Source organism: Ambystoma mexicanum, chromosome 3p, assembly GCF_040938575.1.
Source record: "Ambystoma mexicanum isolate Mex_15411 chromosome 3p, UKY_AmexF1_1, whole genome shotgun sequence".
Classification (NCBI taxonomy): Eukaryota; Metazoa; Chordata; class Amphibia; order Caudata; family Ambystomatidae; genus Ambystoma; species Ambystoma mexicanum.
The window spans coordinates 950,351,543-950,370,646 of record NC_090925.1 but is presented as its reverse complement, the minus strand read 5'-3'; the positions used below and the strand labels follow the sequence as shown (position 1 = coordinate 950,370,646).

At 41.5% G+C, this 19,104-nt stretch overlaps 1 protein-coding gene across 1 annotated transcript in view; it reads left to right on the top strand.

Moving 5' to 3' along the window:
* The window catches only part of LOC138579653 (uncharacterized), a 738,942-nt gene that overhangs the window by 418,107 nt on the left and 301,731 nt on the right, over window positions 1–19,104 (top strand). The window contains exon 2 of the mRNA XM_069649901.1: window positions 6,686–6,794. Coding sequence (XP_069506002.1) covers window positions 6,689–6,794 — 106 coding nt within the window. The 5' untranslated portion in view covers window positions 6,686–6,688. The remainder of the gene's footprint in view (window positions 1–6,685; window positions 6,795–19,104) is intronic.

Genomic DNA, 19,104 nt, shown 5'->3' with positions numbered 1-19,104 from the left:
GGTTCTAGAGGCTCGCCTGAGAATGAGATCTCTCCAGTGGGCTCTCAGGGCCCAGTGGTCATAATTCTCAGGAAGGATGTCAGATCTCCTACAAATCCCAAATGGATTCTCACTGGATCTTCAGTGGTGGGCCTGTCGGGAGAACATCTTGAAAGGAGAACCGTTTTGGCAACCATGGCCGGAGATAACAGTAGTGGCAGACGCCTCACTCACGGGGTGGGGAGCCCATACCAATGATTTGACCATCAGCGGTGATTGGTCTCCATCGGAGTCCAAACTACATATCAACCTTTTAGAGCTGAGGGCAATCAGACTAGCGCTGAAGGCCCTTCTGTCCTCTCCATGGAGAAAGAATGTCCTGATAATGACGGACAACACAGTGGCCATGTACCACCTCAACAAGAGAGGAGGTGTAGGGTCACTACCACTTTGCAGAGAGGCAAAGCAGCTCTGGTTCTGGGCAATACAAGAAGGAATCTCTCTATCGACAGTTCACCTAGCCGGAGAGAAGAACACAAGGCATACGCTCTGAGTAGGCAGAGCGTAGTCTCCCACGAGTGGGAACTAGCTCAGGAAGTCCTTCAAGAGATCTTCACCCTTTGGCGAACCCCTCAAGTGGATCTATACTCGACCGGTGCCAACCAGAAGTGCAAACTGTTCTGCTCAAGGGAATTTCCCCCAAGAGGAGCTCTAGGAGACACGTGTGTGGCGGACTGGGAATTTCCACCTCTTTGCGCGTTTCCTCCACTCCCCGTCATTCCTCACGTAATAAGGAGGTTGAGAAGGTTCAGGTAATCCATGATCCTAATTGTCCTGGATTGGGCCAGGAAGACATGGTACCCGCACCTTCTGGACATGTCCATCTACCTTCTGCTTCGTCCTCCACAAAGAGAGGACCCTCTCTCTCTCGCTCTCTCTCTCTCTCTGTCTCTCTCTCTCTCTCTCTCTCTCTCTCTCTCTCTCTCTCTCTCTCTCTCTCTCTCTCTCTCTCTCTTTCTCAGTCTCAGTGAGAGAGAGAGAGAAGGGTCGGGTTCCCCATCTGGATATCAGGACTCTCAGCCTTCACGCATGGTTTTTGAGAGGCTGAGATACAGGGATTGGGACCTCCCAGACAAAGTAATGGAGGTTTTGCTTTCGGCCAGAAGGCCAGCAACCAAATCTTTATACCGCTGTCGTTGGAGTAAGTTCTGCAGCTGGTGTAGAGATAAGAATGTTGACCCTTTCTCATGCAATACACCAATGATGTTACCTTTCTTTTGCACTTGGCAAATCTGGGGCTCCAGATTGGTACCATCAAAGGTTATAGCAGCGCTTTCCATCTTCAAGGGCACTGCAGAGGAATTCTCCTATTTTAAGTTCCCTCTGGTAATTCAATTCTTAAAGGGATTAGCTAATATGTATTCTCCAACTCCCTTTCAAGTCCCACTGTGGTATCTCAATTTGGTTTAAAACTTTGTAATGGTTGCTCCTTTTGAGCCCATTAAGACTTCTTACCTTGAAAACAGTGTTCTTAGTGGCTATAACATCTGCCCAAAGGGTGGGTGGGCTATAGGCTTTATCCTACAAGCCTCCTCATACTGTTTTTCCATAAAGACAGAGTGGTATTAAAGGTGAAGCCTAACTTACAGTCCCGGTTATGCACAAAAAGTTCACCTATGTTCTAATATGGTGGCTCCTTTTTCTTTTTATGCTATTTATTGTGTGGTTGTCCTTTGTTAGCCCTTCTACCATTCTGGGAGTGGGAGGTATGAATGTGAGTTTTGCTTTTGGCTGTAACCATTTGTGTCCCCACCTAGGCTCCAGTGTGTCTGTGAAGACAGGAAGCAGGCACAAAAGTCTGTAATGCCACTTGCATTCCAGAATGTCTTTGATGATTAAATACCATGTCACAGACAATCCCACCCATACTTTGACTACCCGTACAGAGAAAGGGTTCAGCCATGTGACATGACTATGATTTCATTGTTTGAGTTATAAATTACAGAACAGTAACTTTAAAAGTGCTGAAAAGGGAAATAAGTTATGTATATTCATGCCATATTTACATTGTTCTTGCAATTTACTGAATATAAATGTATTAAACAGAAAAAATCATATGCAATAGTTGGGGTGTGTGCACAGCTGCAATCATCATACCAAACCTGCAAATCATGATTGTTTCCCATTTCAGCTTACAACTGTTTAGAGAATTTATTTTTTTTAAAAATATGTTTATTTGATTTTCAAGCAAATTGGAAAAAACAAATCGATCAATAAGGAAGAGGTATATCAGGAGAGAAACATTTCATATCCATAAGCTTCCCAATACATGAACAATAAAAGGGAACAAAATAACATTTTTTTTTGTAGAAGATGCATTGATGTCAAATTTAGCTTCGAGACGGATTCAATACAAGGATCTGAAATGAATCAATAAAGACTACAATGCAAATCACCATCATGACGTTTGTCTACTGCGCTTGTCACGTCTCCTAATTACAATAATGTATATGATTTCCATTGCTGAGGAATCAGAGGACCGAAATCATCAGAATTGATAAACGTAATAAAAGGGCCCCATATCCACCTATGTTTGGTCAAAGTATCACTGAGGGTAGTAGTGATTTTCTCCATGGCGCAAATATAGCAAACTTTCGCCCACCACATATGGTTCGCAGGGGTGTCTGTCTTCTTTCAATTTTGAGCAATAGTGAGTTTGGCTGCAGTAAGCATAGGGTTCGATAGAATGGAGTGAGAGGCTCCAATTGTAAACATTTCCAGTTCATCTATGTCTCCAAATAGGACTACCATAGGGTCTACGGGAAGTCGAATGCCCACAGTCTATTGCATTAAAGTAATGATAGCTAACCAATAGGGTTTAGTTATGGGACATCACCACCATATGTGAGCCATGGATCCAACCTCAGATCACCCCCTCCAACACTGGGGAGAAACTAGGGGATACATTTTGTGCAATTGGTCGGGCGTAAGATACCATTGATAAAGGACTTTATAAAAGTTCTCCAATATTGTGGTACATATGGATGTTTTAGAGGCCCTCCTTCAAATGGCTTCCCATGATGCGATTGAAATTGTGCGACCCCAGCATTTCTCCCAACTTCTCATGCATACATGTGAGAAACCTTGTGACAAGGTAGGTTGAACAATATCAACTTCTCAAAAGGCCTCCGATCCCTTCCCCTCCTTTTTTGGCCTCTGGGTGAGATGCCCAGTGTCTGACTTGCATGTATTGAAATCTCTCTGATTCAGGTAGTGCAAATATCGTTTTTGCATTGCTCAAAGGTAGGCTCTGCCCCTACATCATATAGTTGACCCTAATTACGTAGCTCCATCCAGCATAGCGACCCACTGGCCAATCACCGGGTAAAACGTGGGTTATGGAAAACTGGTATCATTGGTGAGGGTTGGGTGGTAAGTTGGTATCTGCATATCACCCTATCCCAGTAGGTTAGGCTAACCAGAGTAGAAGACAGTAGGGCGTGCCTCGGGTCTGTAAAATGACAGCAAGCAAGGTAGAGAAGCCAAAGGAACATAAGAGATTCCTGTTCAAACTCTTTCCAACGCTTATTAATTTGTGTGTCTGAGAAGTATCATTGACACCTGTGCTGCCAGCAAACATTGATGCACATTGGGCACAATCCTGCCTTTCTTGATGGGTGCCCCGTTCAAACAAATGCATTTCTGCCCACTCAGGCTTCTTAATTGGATACCCATCTATCTAGTGGCGATCAGCTCTGCTCGTAGAGTCAGTGAATTACAATAACCATTGAGGTTTCCTTCAAAGGACAAAGTGATGTTAAGTGTGCAACCACCATCTTTTCTTCCTAAAGTGGTGTCGGAAATAATCTCACTCAGAAAATTCACTTGCCAAGTTTCTATACTCCCTCCTGCTCTTATAATTATATATTGTTCATGTAATGTGCCATTTTATTTAATTTCTCAAGTTTTCTTTGTGCAGCTCGGATTAATAAAACAGGAATATTTGACTGAATATTCACCTTCATGTGATCATTTGAAAATCAAATAATTGTAGCCAGCACATTTGAAAATTACCCACCTGGGTGGAACCCATTTTATCACCCCTCGAATGATGAAGCCGTTGTTGTGTATACTGAACATTTGACGGACTCTGCCGTAGCCCTACTAACCTCCCCAAGATATACGCTTAAAATGATGTGTTCCGATTTCATATTACCCACCTCAGCTGTATTTTTACATTGCCTACTGAAAGATGAAATGCTCAGTTGAGCCCATCCGACTCCTAACTAACTGGCTCAACACGTGACCCTTCAGAGGTACCGACTTGTTACCACCTCTCCCTATTCATTTTATTTAATTAAGTATGGAACTGTTCATTTGCTCTCCTATTACTGTCAACAACGATGTAAGGCTGGGTCCAGTACAACTGATACTGTCTAACTCTATACCATCTCTACTTTCACAGGTACCAGCATTTCATGCAATCTTGGCACGAAATGTTATAATTTTGATTGTCTTCAGAAGGATGACAAGTTAAGTCAGACATAGCCAGCATATGACAAATTCTGTCCTAGCCCTACCAGAGTCTTGGAGATACTGCCATATTTAATCTCCCCTTTTAACATGTTATCTAAATCAGACTCCTTTTATCACCATCACAAGAATGAAAGGATGAGCCAGGCACCCCTGACATGTGACTGACACTACCAAACCCTGCCAGGCTTTCATAGGTACTGACCAGTTACAAAACCTTTCGATATTGTCAATGTTTGTGGCATTCCGTTTATCGTCTTGAGAGAAACATAATGCAGAGTCAAGCACATATGACGTTGGACAAACTCTACCTCAGCTCTTCTTTCCTTTCAGTGATAACATTTCGTGAAATCTGTTATTTTATCTTTACTTCGGTGCAGGTCTTGCCAATTCTTTAACATCCTGCCGACCTGAAGGTCGAATAACTTCGTTTTTCTACTAGACCTGTGAGGAATGGACTTGACCCATGAACTTGATGGTCTAATATTTTTGTATTAAAAAACAAAACATGGTGATGCATGAAGAAACATTACCAGTAATGTTAATGTGCCTTTTCAATGTGACCCTCCTCCAGGATATGTTAAAGCAAACTTCCCTTCCTACAGACTACAGAGTACAAGATTTCACATGGGAAGCACTATTATGCAAGGCTAATATGAGGGCTATAATACATTTAGGTGACAGGTTTAAAATTCGCATCAGCCTTTTGGTTCGGGTTAGCGTTCCAACGGAGCTCAGAGTTAGGATTTAATATGAAGTACAATACATTATCCCACACACAATAACCATATGCTGGGCCTTGGCCGATTGTCTAGAGTATGAATTAGTGTTTGGACTTCTTAAACAAAAGACACACTAAATGAAGCAGGATGATATCCGAAAGAATACATTTAACTATTTGGCACTCATTGTGATCACGCTCAGAAGGATAACAAGCCAAGACTGGCACACCTGACATCTGACTGAATTCGTGCTAACACTTCGCCTTTCAGAGCTACTGTCCTATCAGGATATCAACCCAATAAAAATGAACCGTCCTTACAGCACTCATTTTGTCACCCGCACAAGGATGAAAGGCTGAGTATAGCACACGTGACTGACTTGCAACAACACGACCAGTCTTTCATAGACATGCCCTTGTTTCAAATTTACCATTTTAAAATAATCAAGTTCCTTGTTACTCCTTTATCGACCATAGAACAATGACAGCTTGACTCGGATAAACCTGACACAGGATTTACAAGTCTGGGGACGAGGAAGAGGATGTACCTCAGCAGAATAGTAATCCCAGGAATGGCAGTGCAAGCTCGAGTTAAAAGCGGGGGATGACAGTAATTATAACAATGTGCAAAGTAAGCTTGTCAAACTGGCATCAGAAACTGTTGGGGGTGTTGGTTATGTTTTTGTTTGTTGTGAAAATCAATAAAAACCTTAAAAAAATCATTTAAAAAACCTGACACAGGACTTACTCTGGCCCAGTAAGTACATGAATTTCACATCTCCCATGTAATAAAATCCAGCGTAATTGGGCTATTTTGATCACCCTCTGACGGATACAGAGAATGAGCCATGAACACCTGACATGGTGATTCTGCCCCAGCTGTACCAGTCTCAGACGTACACGCCTCTAATATTACATTTCACAATGCACCATTACGCATCTAAGTTGTACTCCTATTATTGCCCTCAGGAATACAACTGAACAGGGGATACCCGACATCTAACTATGCTCCAGCCTTACCTTACCATCAATTTCAGAAATCCATGTTATTATCATGCAACAAATGCCCCCTCTTAATTAGAATCAACTAGCTTTCCCACCATTCTCCTTCACCCGTCTCCACCTTTCAGCTGGCACTATTCTGCTCAAAGTAGCAGTGCCCCTCTTCTCCTGCCCTCACTTTTCCCTTGCCCTTCCGTACATTCATCTGCACTGTGGTGCAATGCTGTTTTACTTCTCCCCCTGCTCCCTCTAATCCTTTTTTTGCCTGTTTCTGCCTTTAGTACCCCTTTGCCTATATGTGTCTCTCAGCATTACCACAGACAAATATCAAAACATTTGGCTTTTTTTCAATGCTTATTTTCACAGTTCACCGAGGACTATTTTTGCTGTGGTGACAGTGCTTTTTAATAGTATTAACTTGGAGCGCTTTTATATTGTGCTCTTATATAGGTGATGCCAATTAAGAGTTCATCAGGATCGGATACTGAAAGTAGTTTCCTTTCTCGTTCTGAGACTGCAGAAACAGAGGGATTGTCTAAAAGCAAGCTTCAACGAAAAGGTAACATTAATATTATTCATTAGTGTTTTCTGTTTGTAGAATTGTACACTTAAATTAGAACTGCAAGCTTGTTTGGTCTTAATGCATAGGTTGGGCAACTTGCAGCATGACCAAGAGTCTGGATGCTTTCCCAATGTATACCTCCTTTTACCAGACTATGTTAATGTTAAAGGATATTTGTAGCACACACTATCATCACCAAAGTGGTCCTCTGGTGCTCTGGCGGCTCTGAAGAATGTCATACTGTAGTAAACAAAAAAGGGGACAATTTACTGAAGACCCTATGGAGATTAATTATCAATCTGCCAGGCTACATGAAATCCTATGTTCCAGGAGAGGAAATGGGGGATGGCGGAAATGAAGTAGGGAGGACAGAGTGGACGCATGGCACAGAATAGAGCAAACTTTGTTGAATTTACGCTAAAGAAGATAGTATTTATATGTTTTAGCAGTATTCACATTGTTTTGTCTTCTTCAGGGAGACTTCCATTTTGCTGCACATATAATTGCAGTTGGTGTTAAGGGAGCGGTGTCAGGAGAGGTTCCTCATTTACAGAATTAGTGCTTAATTGACTTTACCTGTAACAATGGTCAGAAGTTCGGTACTCTTGCTGTGTTGTCGCAGATGACGTTAGGAATCACAAGTCTGAAAGATGGTTTAAGGGTTTTTTATTAACAACACTTTAATATTTACTGCAAGTAGACTGGTCTCTCTGACTCCTGTGGGCTCTCTCCACCCTCACCCAGGCTTTCCTCACACCCAACTTTAGCTTGAATTCTATGGCTCAGTAACCCCTACTGTCTAAGCTACTCTTTCTATGTTGGTGCACCTAAGGGCCAAGACCATGGGCCTCATTCCAGGTATGGCGGTCCGGAAATAAGGGTGCCAGTAGTAACGTATCAGCACCCTTTCTGGAGTGCCATACCAAGAGAATGTCGGTAGGGGCACAAATCCCACATCAGCCCTGACCTGATTGGAAATCAGGCCCCTACCGGTGCTTCAGTGACCCCATTCCCATTGTTAAACGGGAAATCATATCGTGCCTCCTTCTGATATATATTGGCCTAAGCCTAGTCGCTCTGCAAAGAAAACCGCGTTGCAAAGTTCCGATTTTGAATCGACTTCGCCGCCATTTTAGGATCATCCACCATTTTGATTTCTGTTCGTATGTGATTCTGTGTTCTAAAATGGTGGACTGTGTTTCTAACTTGCAACCAAGCCTTCCCGACCTTTGAGTCCTGTTAATGGTTAGACTGTCCGAGGGCCGAATGTTTAGACTAGGTAATAAGACCTTGCTCCGAGCATGACGTGTGGTGTAAGGATTGTCTGCACTAACAAGCCTCATCCACGAATACACATCGAGGACAATACTATGTAAATGTCGAGCGTGGACACTGGCAGAACTACATTGTGAAGGGATATGTGCTAAGGCTCACTGCTAAATCCAGGAATACACTTTTCCAGTGTAACTTGTTGGAAACACAAACCAATGTAATCAGTGTGCATATTATTGTATGAGCTATATGTGAACTTGGCACAAACTCTTGACCGCAGATTATTAACCTGTAGAGGGGCTGGACAATATTGTAGGTTATGTATAAAAAATACTAATGTTTAGATGTCCAGCATTCTCCCTCCTCACTCTGAAGGGCTGGTACTCATTGCGGGGTGTCGAGAGCCAGCTAGCTATCTGTATCAGATCTGTGTTCTTTGTAACTCCGCAGTATTAAAAGATCTGTGAATCTTTATAGCCCGTGTTTGGTGTATTTCCTTTTGGTGGTACTCAGCCTCGATATTTCCTTGCTTTTACACCATGGAGTCCTCTGGGACTCCATGGGAAGGGGGATTTATCGTTCCGCCTCTATTTGTGATATCCCGGTGGCACTGGGATATCAGGCGGCGGAATCTGTGTTACAGGATTGACGGCAACCCGTCGGCAGCACCAGCGGATTGCCGCCAACTTATCTCATTTACTTCCTTCTGGGGCTTCCTAAGGCTATCCTTCAGATAGTCCCACAAGAGTTGTCTTGCTAGTATTCTGAATGGTGCCTGTATATTCTCAGACACAATCTTTCTCTCCCTCTCACTCCCTATTGCTCCTTTCCCATATCTTATACCTACTCACTTCCCCTCTTTCTCCTCCTTCTTTCTCTCGTTGATCCTCTCTCCTACTACTTCCTTCAGTCTTCCCACTCCTCCTCTCGTCCCTCCCTTCCTGTTTGCTCTCCTCCCACCTCTTTCCTCTTCTGATCCTCCGATCTACTCCTACTCCTCTGCTTTTCTATCTCTACTAGTACAGACCACATTCTCTTACCGTCAGCCTACGCCTCTACAACTCTTCCCCTCTCTCCTCTCTCTTTCTCTCTCTCACACATCTCTGTCTATCTCTCTCTCTGTCTCTCACTCTACACAGTCTCCTTCCACCATCTATACTCCCACAGTACCGTCTACAGCCCTTCCTACTACCCCTTCCACTCACACTCACAATCACAGCAACACCTGATACCACTCTCTCATACACAATCCCTCACGGCTACCAACTCCACCACAGACTTTTCAGCACTCCGTTCCACCTTCCGTCCTTCGCCTGGTCCTTCTTTCCACCTCCACACCTTTTGATCTTACATTTTGTCTCATTCCTCTGTCTCCTTTACACAAGTGATTCCCTTACGTCTGTCTTCATCCCCTCATTGGTTCCGGTTCTTAGCTGATGCTGTAGGCCCATGTATGCCTGCTGTTTTTCCTGAGGGTGGCTCTTTACATTGGGAGCCTTGAAAATCCCCTTTTTGCCCTGCCGCTTTCTGTGCGCGACATTCAAATTAGTGTTTCCCAGCTATATTGCTTTGGTCTTTGCTGGAGAGCGACTGGTGCCAGAGATTCTCATTCGACTCTATGCTGTTGACTTTGTGCCAAAGTCCTCTGGGTTTCTCTAATGCTGCATTGCATGTTGGTTCTTGTGGTCCTGAAATGAAATGGGAGCTCTGGCCAGCATTAAGTGTGCAGGGCATTGGGTGGCAAACAGCACTACCAAGATCAATCATCAGGGCACAGTTAGGAGGACTGGGGCCCTCCGAACTCCACCTATAGGGCAGACTAGTTCTTGCGTACACCCTGGTAAACTTCCTACCCCATGCTGGGAGGGGTACTTGCTTTCCCCTCACAAGGTCAGGCACTCTTCAAGCACTCTCACAATGTGTTTGTGCATTAGCAGAGACAAGAGCACAGAACCTCGTAGTCTCTGAACATAACATCCATCCCTATAACAAAATTGCCACAGACAAGGCAGACATTTGTGGTTACCACCTTAGGAAGGGTTCTCCCGTCAGAATCTCCTCTACCCTGCCATCTTTAATGGGACTCTGACTCCTCCGCCCATCCAGTTTCGCTCTGGTCAAGGAGCATGGCCAATCTCTTTATCTGCTCTTCTTTGATGACTTTGAAACGACTGGCTTGAGAATAACATAGGTGGCTCCTTTGGCTTCAGTTACCTTTATTCCGTTTGCGGCTAGTATCCCCCATGGCCTCAGCTCAAAAGGCATGTTCATCTTGTTAGTGAGGTCAATATATCTGATCAGTGGGAGAACAGCTGGATCTTCCTAGTATTCTCTTTTCAATGGGTGTCTTCTTGTAACCTTTACACTTCCACTGGATCGACCACTGGCATGACTCAGTTAGGGTGTGCTGGAATGATGCCCCTAATCAGACGTCTCAGCAACGTGTCTCCTGGCAATACCCTTGGTGAGGTCTGCAGAGTGATGCAGTAATTCTTCAAACCAGTAAATGGTACATTATTTGTCTTCATTGCTCACTTTGGCTATTGAATTGCTCCACTTTCCCAATTGTTTGCACCCAACAAGGAGTAATTCCCCTGTGTTCAAATCCCAGTCGATGCAAGAAGTCTGGAATCTCTCTCACCTGAAAAGGTGAGCCGCAATCTGATTTTGAGGACTCTGTGAGGCCATTGATGGTGAATACATTTTCCAAAAGAGGGTTTGCTGATCATGCTCAGTTGGTACTGTAGTTTCAACTTTAGGGTACTTGGAATACTCATCCACTAACACCTGGACATTTTGTCCTGACGGTAGTCTCCCAAAGCCTATGCTGATGGTTTGCCGTGGTGTGTTGCTTCGGATGGGCATAGGAATGGGAGGTGTCCGACACAGGAGGCATCATCCCACCAACTCCTCCACTGTGTTCTTCAGATTTGTAAAGCACACTTTCGTCTTCCGACGAGTTTTTGTGAAGAAGATATGTCATATCTATTGAAATATATACCCGAGCACTGTCCGTGGGTGCTCAATGATGTCATAGCAGCAATTGAGAAGCTGAAACCGTCGAAGTGTGCTGGCCCTGACGGTTTACCGCCATGTGTCATAAAAGATGATCCTATTTTTTGGGCTAATGTCTTTTTGAGGATATTTAGATCTATTTTTTCAACCAAAACTCTTCCGTGTTCTTGGGTCAAGTCGATTATTATTCCCTTACATAAAAAAGGACCCTGCACTGATCCCAATTCTTTTAGGCCAATTGCCCTTATTGATGTCGCTGCCAAGATTTTTGCCCTTCTTCTACTCAATGAAGTTGAGAAACACATCAAAACAGAAAAAACTCTAAATAAAGTACAGACGGGCTTTAGAAAAAATATGGGGACTCAACTTAACGCTTCCGTTCTTGCTCATCTTATTGCGGAAGCTCATAATTCTGCACATGGTCTGATTTTTATTGCATCACTCGACCTACCTTCAGCATTTGATTCAGTAATTCGTAATAGGTTGTGGAAAAAAATGATAAATCTTAATTTTCCACCAAGTTTGGTGGCGCTTATTGCTCTTTTGCATCAACACACTTCCATTAGAGTACGTATTTCAAGCAAAGGCATTCTAACAGATTCTATTCCAACGGCAATTGGCGTTAAACAGGGATGTAATCTTGCAGCAGTGCTTTTTAATTTATACCTCCACGATATTGAAGGTATTTGGGATTCTTCTAAATCTTACACTGTGAAGTTGGGGAAGATTCATCTCTCGTGGTTGGCTTATGCCGATGATATATTACTATTTGATAGTACGCAATCTGGGCTGCAAAATAAATTAGAGACATTTTTGTTGTATTGTAGAAAAAACAATCTTACTATAAATCCCTCAAAATCAAATATCCTGATACTTTCTTCGAAAAAAAAGATTCGGAAGTTTCGGTGGCACTTAGAGTCTTCTATCATTCAAATTGCAGTCCAGATAACCTATTTGGGATATAATCTGGCAAACAATTAATCTGCACTTTTTTGGCAACGTGCGATTGCAGAAAAAGTGATACCTTTACAGAATCAAATGAGAATTATTTGTCGTAAACTTTGTAAATTTTCTCTAAGTCCTCTATTTGAATTTTATTCAAAAAAGGTTGAATCTATCATTCTTTATGGTTTGGATATGAACTTAAACGATCTAGCAAGCTTTTTGAATAAATTGCAAGCCATGCTATGGAAAACAACATTATGTCTTCCTTCTTCTCTTCCGAATGCAATACTTCGTCATGAGTTAGGTTTAAACTCATTGGCAGCACGATATAATTGGCGTCTTTTGAAAACTTATTTAAAAATGAGTTTCCCAGAGGAAAACTCGCTGTATGAGGACTTTTGTTATATGCTAAGAGCATCGCAGCCAAGATCTATTGCTGATTTTAAGCAGCGTATATTGTCTGTCCTTGGAAGTATTAATATTTCTGCTGAAGATCTTCAAAGCAGATTCCACACTGCACATAAGCGTGTTTTTTTGAATGACTGGGCAGAGACTTGTACTGAAATATCGAGCTACTCTTCTTTTTCTGAATATGCACGTTTTAGGCACGCTCAGGTACCTCGGCAACAATATCTTATTCTTATTCCGAGTGCTGAAATTCGTTCAGATTACATGCGTTTTCGATTGGACTTACTGCACACTAAAGCAAGAATGAAATATTGGGGCACCAGAGATAGAGAAGAGGTTGATACTAGTTGTAGATTCTGTAAAAAACTTGAATGTACAGAGACTTTGAAACACCTTTTTTTGTTCTGTACAGCCTTTGAAATGGTGAGACTAAAAAACATTTCACTATTCAGTACTACTAACACCCTCATGGGAAGAGAATTAATCTGGACCCGTTGTATGTGGGGTTCTAGTAATTCCTTAATGTTGGCAACGGTGCGATTAGTGAAAATAATTGAGTCCGCACTTCTTTTTTGTGTTGATGGTAAATGTGTGGTTGGGACAATTTGAGGCCGTTGTTGAGTCCATGTGTTTCTGCGCTTTATGTTTCTATGTTTGATGTGTTTATAGGATGTGATGGGTTTGTGGCCTTTGTTTAAGTAAAGAATATGTTTGTGGTTAAGGAACAGAAAAGGGAAAATAAATGTCTGATTTATGTAAATGTTTGTTTTTAAATGACATGTATTAATGTGAAATGTAATTGGTTGTAATTGTTGTAAATTAATTTTGTAAAGATGCGTTTGCATCAAAAACAAAATAAAAAAAAAAAAAAAAAAGCACACTTTCTCCATAACCTGACCTTTGTTTTGGTCATCCATAAATAGCCTGTGTGTGCTTGGCAGATTACTCTGTCAACCGAGGAAGTAGATATCACAAGGCTTCTACTCCTGAGTACTAGAACCCAAAAATGTGATTGTTGAAAGTGTTTAATTAGTCTTAGCCACTAGTATTGCTCTGAGCAACAAAAGCAAATCTAGACATTTTTTATTGAGGTACAGCTTGAGTTCCTATTGTACGGCCAGCAGGGTACCCTCATCAGGGCCTATCCTCTCTCACTTGGGAGGCTAATGCAACCCAAAAATGTACAAGGTGGAAGGTTTTCAATTAATGTTAACCACTGGCATTGCTCTGGGCAGCCTTCCACACCAGTGCTTGAGCCTGCCTGTTCCATTGCAGAAGGCGATGAACCATATGCAAATCAATCTTGGTACTTCCACCAATGGAAGCGGTCCAATTTGCACTATTAGGACATGTCCCGTTTGCACAGCAACACAAGCAACCTCAGACATGTTTCAGCCTTGTTAAGCCTCATCAGTGAATAGCAGTTTGGTTCCATGTCTGGAACGGTTGGTGGCACCCAGCCGCTTAGTGTAACCCCAGTATTGTCACTCAGTCTTCAACATGGGACTCCAGACTACTGTGAAGAGGCCTGTACGAGCAGATCACTTCCTTGGTGAGGATGAGCCTTTTTTCAGGCCGATCACTCCTCAAGACAAAGGGTTTTTGAATTGATTCTATTTTCAATCGGCTATCAGTGAAGGCTTATCAGCATTACTCCTACGTCCCGTCCCCCTTCCTCCATACTTATGGGACATTCCTCCGTCCTGTGAGACGGGACCGGAGCACTTTGTAAAAAGCATCACATTTTTTAAAAATGTGTCCTTCCTCTCTTTTTACACGGGGTACAGCACGCGGCCGTAACCCCGCCCTCCTTAGCTCGCCCAACGCATCGCCCAGCGCATCGCCCATCAGTCTTTTTCTCCGCATGATCGGGACTGGACGCACTTGCATCTTCAGAATATTTTTTCCTTCCAGTGTTCTCCTCTCTTGCTCTGGCTTAGCGGTCCTGTAGTAGTCTGTCTATGCCGTTTCAGTTAGACTTTCCTACTTGTTCTTCTTGTCAGCGACGCTTCGCTAGGGCGGATCGCCATCCTCTTTGTTTAGAGTGTTTGGGTCTGGATCACCGGTGGGACTCGTGTTTTTACTGCGACTCCCTTTCGGTCCGGGCGCTTCAACATTGTTTGGAGCGGTGGGAGGAGGCCTTTCAGTGCTCTCCCCCATTGCATTTTCTTATGTTCATCGAGGAAAAGAAGAAACGCCCAGTGAGTTCTTTACTTTTTAGAGCACCCCGGCCGGAGGACTCCTTTCCAGGGTCTTCCCGGTCCGGGAGGAGCAACAAAAGCTCTATTACAGGGGCTTGCCCTGAGATGCCTTCTAGGCCTAAAAAGTGTACCAGAGTTTTCTCTGAGGGCCTCTGTCTGGGGCCTATTGACACCGGATTAGTATCCGAGGCCCCTCCTGTGGTGGCTATTTTTCAATTGTATACATTTCCACTTGCGACATACTATGCAAAATTCTAGGTTTCGAGTGCCAAAAAAAGTTCTTCACACTTGTCAGATTTCTTATTAAGAGTTTGTCTTTTTATTCCATATATGAACTTTTTCTCTCTTTCATACATGAATTCTTTCTCTCATATAAATTCTTCCTCTCTACACGTGTTTCACCCCTGTTTTTGTCACAAGGGATCATCAGGAGAGATTTATAGCTGTTTTTTGGAAGAAAACAAAATACATTTGTTTTAAATACTCAAAAAGAAAAAAGAGATAGTGAAAAGGAAAATCATTTTTTGACTGAAAATGTTATTTCAATAATATATTCTTTTTGTCATCCTTTTTTGTCTTTTATTATTTTTCCATCATGTTAGTATTCTACAGCCTTCATAATTGCTTTCATTTTTCTTGTGTCCGCATTGTAACATTTCAAGTAGAGGATTCAGTAAAGATGGCACTCACCAATAGTGTATTCTTTGGGCCTTTTTTGCCTAATTTCATTCATTCAACTTTGTTTCTATGCACTCTCTTTGGGCACAACTCTAATATTCCTTTAGGTAGTTAACCTATTAGAACAGGAAAGCACATATTTTTAGTTAAAGGTTAAATCTAGTCAGGGTTTCTTTGGATAGCGGTCAAGGTACTTTTAAACCTTGGGGAATGAAGGGTTCAAAATTCTTACCATCTGCTCAGTAGAGATCCGGTTGTCTCTCCCTGGCTCCTTGTTTCGGCGCACTTTTTTTGTGTATTGCGCGCCTTTATATACGTTTCCTGCGTGTGACGTCATCACGCACGGGTACCCGCGGGCGCGATGACGTCATCGCTTACTCGCGTACTGCGTGTCGACCATTTTGAATTCCGAAACTAAATTTTCTTAACTTTGACAACATTTTATGCACAAAAAATGAAGATTTTGTTCGAGTTTTTAAAATGTATACTTGAGTCTAATTTTTCAAATTTTATAGTTATCTAATTTACTGGGATAATTGCAGGCAAAGTATTTTTACTATAAAGATATTTGCTTCTTGGGTCTTTCTAGAAAAGTTAATTACATTTAAAGATAAAGGTCTTCTATTTCTAATATTTAAAGAATAGAAGAGATAAGAAAAAAAGATTTATGAAAAATAATAAGGAGAGAATGAAGAGGAAAAATGAAAACTAAATAAAAATTGTAAAATAAAAGTTAAGGGAAGAGAGAGTATAATATTAATAGACAACCAAAACATATATTCTTAAAGCCAATTACAAAATTCATTTTCCGAGTTCAGTCCAGTATCACATGTGTCCATTAAACAGATCCATTTTGATTCCCGTTGTCTTAGGATCTGTTTCTTGTTCCCTCCTCTGGGTAGATCTTCAATTTTATCCGGACCATAGATTTTCAATTTGTCCACTTTTAGCGTCTGATGTTCCATCATGCAATGAAGTGATAATGGATATTTCATGACAGTAAATGCTCAAATACCCTTGTTTTTAGACTTCTTATTGCACTTCCTATGTATGTTTTTAAGCAGATATATTTGATTGCATATACCACATATTTACTATTGCAATTGATAAAGTGTTTCATCTTTTGTTCTCTTCCATTTGGTAATTTAATTTCTTTCTTTCCATTTACCATTTGTGGGCACAATTTGCAATTTCCACATTTGCATGATCCATAGATTGGTTCCTGACAAAACATACTTCTGATCTCTCTCTTTTCAGTGGATTTTAAGTAACTGGGGCTTAATTTGTTCCGTAGTGTTGGGGCTTTTCTATAGCATATGCCTGGTTTATCATCAATATGTTTTGGTAGCGTATCATCTAATTTTAACATGTCCCAATGTTTTTTAAGGATTTTTCTTAATGTTGATGGATCTGATCCATAAGTGGAGATAAATTTTGTTTTTGTCGGTAACTTTCCCATTCTCAGTTTATCTTGTAACAAGTATTCTCTTGAGATTTTTTCAGCTTTTTTGATTGATTCCTTTACTTTCTTTGCTTTGTATCCTCTGTGGGTGAACTTAGTAATTGTTCCTTCTATGTTTGATTCAAAAGCTTCTACTGTAGTGCAGTTCCTTTTTATCCTTAGTATTTCCCCATACGGGATATTCAATATTATGTGCTTCGGATGGTTGCTTTGAGCATGTAAGAGACTGTTGCCTGCAGTTGGTTTCACATACAAGTTTGTTAGGATTTTTTCTTCTGCTGCATACATTTCAGGATCTAAGAATTGGATCTTGTCTTTGCTGAATCTTGTGGTAAATTCCAAATTGTATTAATTTTTGTTTAGATAGTCTACGTATTGGTTGAAATCCATTTGGTCTCCTTCCCAGATCAAAAAAATATCGCCAATGAACCGACCCCAAAAAATAATATTTTTGGAGTCGGTAAAGGCCTTGTGCTTCCATGTATGCTTTATTTCGAAGTAGCCCATAAATAAATTTGCAGACAATGGGGCAAATTTGGACCCATCGCGGTGCCTTGCTTCTGCCTATAGATTTTTTTGTTGAAGCAAAAGATGTTATTGTGCAAGGCGAAATTCAGCATTTCCAATAGCATGTTGTTCTCTTCTTTATATGAGATAGATCTTGTTTTCAAAAAGTATTCAGATGCAATAATTCCTTGATTATGATTGATACTTGTATACAATGATACAACGTCCAAAGTTGCCAGGTTATAGTTGTTTCGCCAAGGAATTGAGTCTAATTGTTGAATAATGTGTTTTGTATCTCATATAAAAGAGGCTAATTTCATAGTAAGAGGTTGTAGATGTATATCAATGAATTGCGATATTCTTTCCGTGATTGGACCTATCCCATTTATTATAGGTCTGAAAGCTGGGTAACCTTTGTATTGTTTGTGGATTTTTGGGAGGAAGTAAATCGTGGACATTATTGGATGTTGTACATTCATATAGCTTTGTTCTTCCTCCGTTAAGAGACCAGTTTCAAGCCAGTTTTTACTCATATCATTCCAGGTTAATTCCTTCAACGGATTTTGATCCAATATTTCATAGTTTTGTTGGTCATTTAGTTGTTTTGAAACTTCTCTTATATAATCCTGTCTGTTCATTAGAACCAGCTTTCCTCCTTTGTCCGCCATTTTTACGATAACTTCCTCGTTTTTGGATAATTTTACAATTGCATTCCATTCTTTTGATGTAAGATTGAAGTTTATTCTGCTTTTCCGATTTTCAAGGTAATTCTTCCTGAGATCCTCTTTAACAGCTTTTTGGAATAGGTCTATCACATTTTCTGAATTAAAGTTTGGTGTAAATTTTGAAGTTGGTCTGAGTGTTGTTTCCTCTGAAAGAAAAGTGTCTATTTCCTGTTCTTCTATATATTTTTGTATTGTGTACTCTTCATCTCCAGCTAAATTAAGCAGGTCTACTGTTTGCTCTAAAAACTCTTCTGAGAGTACTGATGGTGTTGTCATTTCTGGTTGAGTTTTTTTTATTTGGATTTTCCTCAAAATATTTTTTTAATTTCAATTTTCTACAAAATCTGTAGAGATCTAATTGCATCTGAAAGCAGTCCATTTTGTTGGAAGGGCTAAAGTAAAGGCCCTTATTCAATGCTGAATTCAGATCGGCATCTATTTCTTGATTCGAAACATTCACTATTAAGTCTACCTTTGATTCCCTCTCAGCTTCAATCTTGTCTGCATTCCTTGTGGATTTCTTTGGGCGTTTTTGTCCTCCTCTCTTGCCTCAACTCCGCTTGATGGGGTTGTCAAAATATTTCTTTGAGGCCTTAAATTGGTGTTTGGATTCATCATATTTATTCGTTGGCTTTTTTTGTGTAGCCAACGACTTTAGACTTTCCTACTTGTTCTTCTTGTCAGCGACGCTTCGCTAGGGCGGATCCCCATCCTCTTTGTTTAGAGTGTTTGGGTCCGCATCACCGGTGGGACTCGTGTTTTTACTGCGACACCCTTTCGGTCCGGGCGCTTCAACGTTATTTGTAGCGGTGGGAGGAGGCCTTTCAGCGCTCTCCCTCATTGCATTTTCTTATGTTCATTGAGGAAAAGAAGAAACGCCCAGTGAGGTCTTTAGTTTTTAGAGCACCCCGGCCGGGGGACTCTTTTCCAGGGTCTTCCCGGTCCGAAAGGCGCAACCAAAGCTCTATTACTGGGGCTTGGCCTGAGGTGCCTTTTAGGCCTAAAAAGTGTACCAGAGTTTTCTCTGAGGGCCTCCATTTGGGGCCTATTGACACCGGATTACTATCCGAGGCCCCTCCTGTGGTGGCTGTTTG